General features: G+C 39.5%; 1 protein-coding gene across 1 annotated transcript; it reads right to left on the minus strand.

Annotated features, from left to right (window-relative positions):
- Positions 1-409: 409 nt before the first annotated feature.
- LOC104281204 (ubiquitin-associated protein 2-like) lies at positions 410-6,257 on the minus strand (the record flags this gene model as incomplete). The annotated part of the gene is made up of 3 exons (XM_009879113.1): positions 410-520; positions 2,102-2,179; positions 6,118-6,257. Coding segments are annotated over 3 exons (329 nt in total), but the record flags the coding sequence as incomplete, so codon positions are not given.
- Positions 6,258-9,543: the final 3,286 nt, after the last annotated feature.

The following is a 9,543-nucleotide window of genomic DNA, read 5'->3' on the forward strand; positions in this document are numbered from 1 at the left end:
GAAGTTCTACGACTTAAAATATCTATCTTCCTGCCCTTTAGGTTTATAAAGATTGTCTTTTGTGGCAAAGAGTCTGGGGTCTCAGGGTAGTGAAGGTGCTACAAAATAATTACAAATGCTGCAGCAAAAAATAGATCTGACAGAGCACTGAGTTCTCCTGCAGAGTTAAAACTGCTATATGTTAAAAGAAAGCCACAGGACTCTGCAAGAGACCAGCTGAACGCCCACTGCATTTTTAAGGTTCAGCCCACTCTAGAGTATTCATGCAGTAGAGGAGTTGTCACAGTCTCCATTTCCTTCAAAAGAATTTGAATGGAGACATGGAAATTGAAAGGCATGGAAATAAGACTTTGCCAATCACTTCTTCTGCAGCAAACAAGAGTGAATCAACATGAAAGTAAAACCTTACCGTGTCTGAACTTCCTTCCAGCAGTATGTTGATTGCTCTGTTCACATCCCCATTACAATCATGTAGTGCCACTATGCACTCATCCTGGTTTTTCCCCGTCACTTCCATAAGCTGGCAGTAAAAGTCAGACATGTTAAAATATCCAAATTATCATCCTAGGAAGAGTTAGTACCACCACAGATTTCAAGAAAGTGTATAGATACTGTATCAGAGCACATTAAAATACTAAGTAAAGGTATCTGCATTTTACAGTTCTGCTTGGGATTCAGATAAGAGGTAACACAAATGTAATGGTAAGTAAGAAAGCACTTTCACACTTCCACCCCCCCACGCCTGCAGTGAATGCTGTCACCCTAGAGACAGCAGTACATGAGTGTAAAGATGTAAAGACCAGGATAGCTCCAGTATCCTCCTCTCTCCTTCCCTGTCAAACATTCCTTCTTTTTACCTCACTGTGTCAGAACAGATTCACCTGGAAAATCATCCAGACTAAGAGAAAGGATGTTTTTCAGCCAGATCAGTTCCCTCAATCCATTTCAGCATAAGGCCACATGAAAGGTATAAGCAATGCTTTGTTTAAGGAGACTTCACACTAAATTATGCTCCATGAACCTGCGGTGCACATCCTAAGGAGCGTGTGATGGAAATAATCACAGTCTGCCCTGAGACACCCAGTAACTTCACTCAAAGAGAAAAAAAAACTACGTGAAGCATAAATATATATGCAGAGCATAAAACACTGGAGATTTCCTATGCAAAACTTAATTCTTAGCCCTCTATTCATAATGGCACTATTGATGATGGTTCTTTGGCTTCAGGAAGTACAAGACTTCGCCACTGGTATAGTAACAGAACAAGCTTATAACAAGAACAACAAAAAAAACCACTTAATAATGCTCCAGAGAAGGTTTTACAAAGAAAAGAGAAATCAAGGAACCTGGCCCTCTGCTGCAATAATGCATTCGTGTTAATTGTCCTTCTGGGTGTACTTCTAGATTCTTTGTGAGCTGCGATGTGTTCACTAGGGCAAAATCACCTACACTCACAGCAGAATAGAGACCCAAATTCTCAGTACTGCTTGAAGCTTGAATTAATGGTCTCGGCTATAGCTGGGTAAGAGAAGCTTGTGCATCTACACCTGAAACTCAGGATGGTGGAGGAAATGCTGTGAGATTTCATTCTCACAGTGTACTTCTATCAGTTTAATGCTTACACAGATCTGAGAGGTCAGAATTTTTTTTCAGTAACATTTTTAAGCTATGATTAATCTTTTACTTTTCCTGGAAAAAAAAACCATCAAAGAGAGGAATAAACTCATTTTACACAGGTGACACTACTCCAACGGGCATGTACATATGGACAAGCTCAATGCACTCTTTATTCCTACAATCAGCATCAGGACCATACTAGAAATGCAGGCTAGGAGAAAAACCAGCAGATGAGTTTTGCCATAAAGACTTGTCTACAATGGGAAATACATGAATGTAACAACACAACCAGGACTATATTACCACACAATTTCTTGTAAACAGACTTTACAGTGCAGTAAGAGCAACTTTTCCCAGTTAAATATAGATGCTTCTGAAAAAAATTTAATCTAAATCAGAAACAGACACTCTAGCTCCAAAACGTAAGCCAGCTTTTGAGCATCTTACTGGAGGGCATAAAAACTCTGGGCCATAAGAAACATACTTGTTTCACTTTATCCTCAAAATCTGCGTCGTTCTTATCATAGATCATCTGAGCAAGGCGAATCTGTTCTGCTGTTGCCTGGAAAACACAAAATCCAACAAATTGCACAAAATGTAACAATATATTCTCTAAAACTATCTCCCAGTGTCACCATACCTTTTTTCTTCAGATTCTCAGCAAGAACCTATACAACAAGCACAGTGGGAAGGGATTAACATGTGCCCTATACCCACTTTATAGTTAAAAAGTTAGCTGGGACAGAAGCAATTTCAACATGTTCTAATGCATCTGAACCACAACAGGTCACCACATAGACAAGACAGCCATGTAATAAAATAGAACTCACCACAGAAGCCCATGCCTTGATTTTACTACTTTTACTTAGTATCTACCGCATCAGAATTAATAGTTTTATCATCATAAACTGGCAAATGTATTTCTAAATTAACCACATCTCTGATGACTCCTGCTCACATCACCTTCCATGACTCTCCCAACAACAACCTGATCGTAGTTTTACAAGCACTTAAAAAGAGACTGAGTCATGCCTCAAGATTCTGTCCATGAACAGCTGCACTTACTTTCTTTATAAGTGAACACTAGTCCCTGGACACTGCTAAAGGATCATGCTACTGATAACATATCTGGTGCTTCTGTAACATTTCTGGACCACAAATCCATGCTGGCAACTTCCCCCAAAGCTGAAAAGACTAAAATGGATGGATACAGTAAAGTATCATAAATCCAAATAGGCTACAGCTGTCCCGGAGAGAGCAACTCAAGAACATTAATGTCATATCATACAGCCCACTCTTCACAGTGTGACATCTGCAGTCTACCTGAACTACACTTGCACAAAAATATCAAAGACAATGCTATGCTATGTGATCCTGGACATAGTTTGATTTCTGCTCAGACAGAAGAGGCCTGTTTCATGCTAGAGGACACAGATACTGAAGAGAGCCAGAACCTGAAATGCAAGTTGATGTGCCACAGAAGACTTCTTCACTGAGAATGGGATCACGTTCTTAATGAAAAAGATGCATCCTCCGCAGTAGGTTTAATTTCACCTTTTGCAGTCTCACTTTACAGGAGATCCAAATGAAATTCTGTGCCCCATGAGTTCAGAATTAATAAGGCTTAAACTACTTTGGTTTTGGAGTCTACTGCAAATACAAGCTCTAGAGTAGGATGCCAAGCGTAAATTCTATGAAAATTCTAAAAATTACTCCACCATACACTACTGGCCGTGTATCTTCTGAGAAGTTACTACAGCTGTCCCAGTTTCTTGAGGGAAGCAACACTTGCTGTGCTCAGAGGTGATGTTCCAAGACAATTAGGGTTTGCAACTGAGTTAAGCACTTCGCACTACTTCACATTTTCTAAGTGTCATACTGGCAGCTTCATACGCCACTCACTAACACAGAGAGCCTGCTCCAGAACTCCCCACAGCAGACCTGGTGCCACCCTCTGCGAAAGCCTCAGGGTCAGCGCAGTGCTCCGTGCAAAGGAGTTTGTTCTTGGTGTCTGCCAAGAGCTCCACAGAGAGCAAAAGCAAAAGATCTACTGGTTTCAGGAATAAAGCCTTGTTCATCTACCTTCTTGCTCTGACTTCAGCCTCCTCAAGTCAACTGCAACTTTTATGCTAGTGAAGATATTTCCTTTAAAGACATCCAGACTAAAAACATTCACACAATGTAATTTCTGCAGAGACATGATGAAGCATTTGACCAGAAGCTATTAAGTTTCATTTTCTCCATAAACCAACATTTTCTTCCAAGTCCAAGTTAGAGGACAAAAGTATACCAATTTTGTAACAATGTCAAACATGTGATAGTATCTTCAGTTTTTCTATGCAAGCAGAGAACTTAGAAACAAGTAGGTGCAATATTGCTAACATTTAGGTCAGTGGAATACACTCAGATGGAATTGAAGATTCAGAAGTAAAAAATAACAAAACTTCACAAGCTGTGTTTATTACACAAACATCAAATCAGTGTCACAAAGTTTTGGGTTTTTCTCAGCAAATGGTTCTTTTTTAAGGCACCATTGTCAGAAGTAACACTGTAGTATCCTATAAAAAGAGTACAATTAAGTTGTAATAAAAAAAAAGCCAGTATCATCTGAACACAGCTAAAATTCTGCTCAACCTTACAAGATACATGACCTTTGCTGCATAGGAAATTTTCACTAATATCTTTGAACTACCAAGACACATAAGTGTGCAAACCACAAAATTAAGAGACAGTAATAGGCCCAGGTGTTACAATAAACTGGTATATTTATTATCCAGAAATAATGCAAATGAACTATAATGTCATTTCTTAAATAACTGAAATAATGATCAATGTGATATTATAACAAATAAATTTCCATTTGGGAGAGCAATATTATTCCACATTCAGAAAAATTAAACAGTGGTGATTAAACAGTAAAATTCCACAGATTTCAGTTGATCTGTACAGACTGAGCAGGAAAGTCCATCTCAACAATAAAAAATATGGTGCACTAAAACATAACTGCTGTGTATTAAATAACCATCTTTTCCACTGAATCGAACAACCCAGTATTTATTATGCAAGAAGTAGACTAAGCAGACAAAATGCAAAAAGAGGTCTGCAAGACTTAATGCTTAAAAACAATGAATCACACTAGTTGGAAAGGTTTTCGGGTGATACTCAGTACAACCTCCCACTGAGAGAACATCCCCCCAGGGTAGCTGCTGCTTGGGGCCAGACAGATCCCATAAGCTCTCTAATCCATGACCATGTTTCACAGTAAATCATTTTTTTCTTTTAACAGCTGGAATTACCAGTGTTCCAATCTGTGCCATTGTCTGTGAAGAGGCTGGCTTCACCTTTTTTATAGCCTGTCATGAGGTAGGCGAACGGAAGATAAGACCTTGTCTTGCCTTCTTAGGGCTGAACACATCCAGTTCCCTCAGCCACTCCTCATCGACCCTGTGCCCCTGCCTCTCATCCATCTTTGCAGCTCTTGGCTGGACTTTCTTCCATCTGCCAATGCATGTCTTGGGCAACGGAACACAAAACTGGCCAGAGTGCTCGTCCACTGTCTTACAAATACTAAAAAAGTGGAAACCACCACGTCTGCTCAATATATTCCTGCGGCCTTACTTCTTATAAAACAAAATGAAACTCAACTTCCTGTGTTGAAAGTCCTTCTAAATCCACATATTAGCACAAATCATCACTATGCAAAGTGCTGCAAGACACCAAGATAAAGACTTGAGGTCACATAATTAATATTGTAAAAAACAGATCAAGAGCCTCTCCATGTTAAACATTAGTCTAGAAAGCAATAAAAGACACATTTTCCCAGGGGAGCACCTCTAGATTGATGCACCGTCTGTCAGCAGAGAACTGAGGCAATTCTTAAATTGAGTCCAATTATGAGATGTACCTGACAATAGAATAATGAGTTGCCAGGAGTAAAGACATTCTGCACTCTGTAACCTAGACAAGCACATTACTACCTGCTGTTGATAATCAAGACAATGGGATAAGAGCTTAATTTCATAGACTCTCAATTTTAGTCTGTTAGCAGACAACCATTTCATTTCACTTTCTGAGGACTCTGGATTTTTTGAGTTGCAGATATGCTGAATCATGCTGTAGAATACAGCGTGCATATAACAAAGCTGTCCCCAGCCACTCGAATTCCTCTATTGATCAGGACTCTTCTAGCATTAGCAACGTGGCGCATGGAAGAGTTGAGATCTGAGGACACAGGACAGAAATCCTTACACAGGCACAGAATTCCTCACCGACGGAAAATGTTCCTGAAGAATGCAAAATTTCTTTTTAGAGACAAAAAAAACAAGAACAACTTAATGCTGTGCTGGATTACTGTGCAATTAAAGAAAGATATCAAACATCTTCCAAAATAGGCCATGATTTTTCCTCCAGTCTTTTCTCAGTTTTTAGTGATTTAGGGAAGAAATTCATACCATTAAATGTTCACTTTAAACTCAAATAATACTATATAGTAACACATACCTGTACTACTTGTTTCTGTGGTTGTGTTGGCTGTGTGGTTGAGATTTGCGTTTTGTCCCGAGTGCCCCGGGTACGTTCACTGCCCACCGAAGTCATCATATACAGTATATACAAAACAATGTATGTACAAAATAGAAAATCTAAAAGGAAGAAAAAAATAAGGAAAAAAAGAAAAAAAAGCATGAGTTAATGCAGGGTACTGATTCAATATCCAGATAACATAAAAATGCAGTAGCTTGAACTTTTCCTGCCTTTACCATGAACTCTATAGAGAGACTCCCAAGAAGGCAGCTTTAATACATTATTATCAGATTTATCACAGCCTTTACAGTAAAGAGGAGAATGTGGTGGATAAAAAGCATATATGTCAGCTGATTGGGATCTGTCTAGATCTGTACTTCCAGATGATGTCTAAATCTCGCAGCTTTTTCCAGTTATTTAACATGTAGGCTTTTCTGTCTGCTACTGTGCTGAAATTTCAGCAAAACCTGCTGTCTTGTTTTGATGCTTGGAATTCCCTATCATCAATTTGCTTTCCTACACATACACAGAGGTTGTGGCCAATGCCCATTCCACTTCTAATCTCTCATTTGTAAGAGAAATTATTATGCTTATCTTTAAATGCAGCCTCTGTAGCCAGTATTTTTGCTCTCCCCCATGCTAAACAGAAATGATTTACAAAACTACCTCTTATCCTGCTTTAAACATAATTTTTTTGTACGGCAACAAAGAAATCCAAGAGAAACTCCAATCCTTCCTACACACTACTGCTATTCCATTTGTAGCAGTCAGCTTTCATTCTCATCCATCCTCTAACACTCAAATTATTCTGAAGTAAGAAATTTGCTATTTTCCCTGTGTTTGTACAGCATCTAACACAATGCTAATGGACGAGTATGTTTTATTGTAGCTACAATAACTGGAAACAGACCTCTCAACCGGTCAGAATGGTCGCACAGTCAACTACCTGGTTTCTGTCCCCATGACTTGGAAGCAAAACTGCAAATTTAGGGAAGTATGGGCAACCTGCAAGCTGAGCACATGGGCAGAAGGAGACATGCGAACAACCAGTAAAGTGCTTTTACTGTAGCTCCACTGTATGAATATCCCTCAGCACACAAGCTGTCAGGGCAGCAGCTTTGGTGCAAGGTACCTAGCCCCAAGTTCAATGCACAGTAATGCTCAGACCAAAACTAGCAAACTGCTGTGACTGCATGGACAAGTTCATGCTCAATACCAAATTGCTCACTAACATTCAGAAGCAACAGGCACCCAGCAATTACAATTTCTGAGTGGCTTCAGCTTAAACATTCACGATGCTCAGAAGCCTTATCTAAAATAAGAGAGACAATTAATCCCATTATCATCTCTTCCCTTTAGAAATACATTTTGTTTGTTGGCCAAAATTGAACCTTGACATTGAATTTCTTTATGTTCTAGGTAGAGCATTAAATAAAGTCTGAGTACAAAGTGTATTTCCATGAACTCTTACATATTTAACAAGAAAGTCCTCCCTTTACCAGGAACTAACTGTAGTATGAGCTGAACTGGAACACTGTGTTTCTCCAGATTTATGAATATATTCACCGAAGTTAGTCTGACTCGCCATCTCCTAAGAGAGTTTAACTCTGTTGTCTTCCAGGCCGCAGAACACACAAGCCTTCAGAGCACTGCACTTGACACTCTAAAAGCCAGATAGAATGAACATTATCCAAGCTCATGACATGTTCTGTGGAAAGCAAAACATCAAGTAGATGTGGAGACAACTGGAACAGCAAGTTCAACACTTACCACTGACTGTCTGGTCATGGCTACCCACTGATATTTAATTTTATGGACAGTCTTCAGTTGAGTCTGCAGTAAAAATTCTGCTCTTTGTGTTAAAAATTGGCTTTATAAGCCTTGCTGACCGGACTGTCAATGTCTTAAAATGCAAATTTATATAGATTAATGACCATTTGGTTAGGGTTTTAATTTTAAGTATTAGTCAGCTCACCACAATTTGGATCTAGCACAATGAGCAATGAAAAAAACCCTGAACAGAGAACATGACAGAGAGCACTCCACTGGGTCTCAATTTGTTCATAATTTCTTAATTAGAATCATGTTTACATAGATTCTGGGACCTAGGAATTCTAATACACATTTCAATGCTATTTTCTCCAACATTACCGAACTATTAAATATGTCATAATTAGTGTTTTGCACATGACAGCAGCATATACAATAAAACAGAGTCTTCCACTTGTTTGTAAAGCACACAGTTCTGGTAGCCAGGAAACCTATGGTACCGGACGAGGATTGTGTCTTTTCTTCCTCTCCTAACACGTATTTTAATGTTTCTGTGCCACAGCTAAGTCAGGTTCATTCTTCAGAATGAAAGGATACTTCAAGGAAAGAGGCAAGCACGCAAATGTTCAAAACACCCCTGGGGGACAAAGCAGCCCAGCAAGAACAGCCTGCTGGTGGGAACAACCTGAAAAGTATATACAATCTTTAAAGAAGATCCTTATCTTGCTGACTGCGCAGCTGGCAAGCAGCACAAGTTGGCAATGGGTCCAAAGCAGTGAAGGCAAGAGCCTTTTCCTGGCAACAGCATTGACTTGTACTTGCTTCAGACAAATGTGGAAACACACCCTCAGCTTGACATTCACCATCAAGCCAACATGGACATGTTATAATCCATTCCAGACACAATCTAGTCTTCTTAAAAGTATATTAGGCAGCTTGATATACAGAGAGCTTTCAAAACAAAGCTATTTTACTTCCTCTTAGTTGTCTCCCGCTACCTACAAGGAGCGTCTAGGCATAGCAACCAGCCCAGCAGAAGCGCACTGACCAGAGAAACACTGCACCTTGCTAGCACAGGCACACCTTCACTGCGCTGACACTTCACACCTTACGGCAGCTGCTCTTGAGAGCACTGAGGCAGCAGGCAGAGAGCCACTGCCTCCAAATTACCATAGTGACTACAGTTTCAAGAGCTAAGTGGGATATTATTAATTAATAAGATGGGTCTGAACAAGAACATATCAGAAAACAGCTTCTTATTCTCTCCAATTCCTCATACTAAAGCCTGTTTGGCAGGCTGTTGTCATAGCAATGAGAAGGCTATCACAAAGTGATGAACTTAATTTTAACTGCAGATCAAATGAGGAAAGAAGATTTGAGTCTGGGAGGAAGACAACTCTTAATTAAAATCTGTTTAATAAAGATCAAAAAATGTTTAGACAAGCAGATGCTTCCATTTCCATGTCAAGGTCTGGCTCAGTGCAAAAGTCCCTCATCAGTAGTTAATATTAGACCCTCCAGCCAAAACAGCTGTATTCTGAAGAAACACATATACACTGAATGAAATTGACCCCTAGAGAACTAGCAAAAAGAGAGGAGAAAGCATTAAGGAAAGAGGCTGGTCTTCCCAAAACC

This window comes from Apaloderma vittatum, unplaced genomic scaffold (genome assembly GCF_000703405.1).
Source record: "Apaloderma vittatum isolate BGI_N311 unplaced genomic scaffold, ASM70340v1 scaffold33761, whole genome shotgun sequence".
NCBI classification, from domain to species: Eukaryota; Metazoa; Chordata; class Aves; order Trogoniformes; family Trogonidae; genus Apaloderma; species Apaloderma vittatum.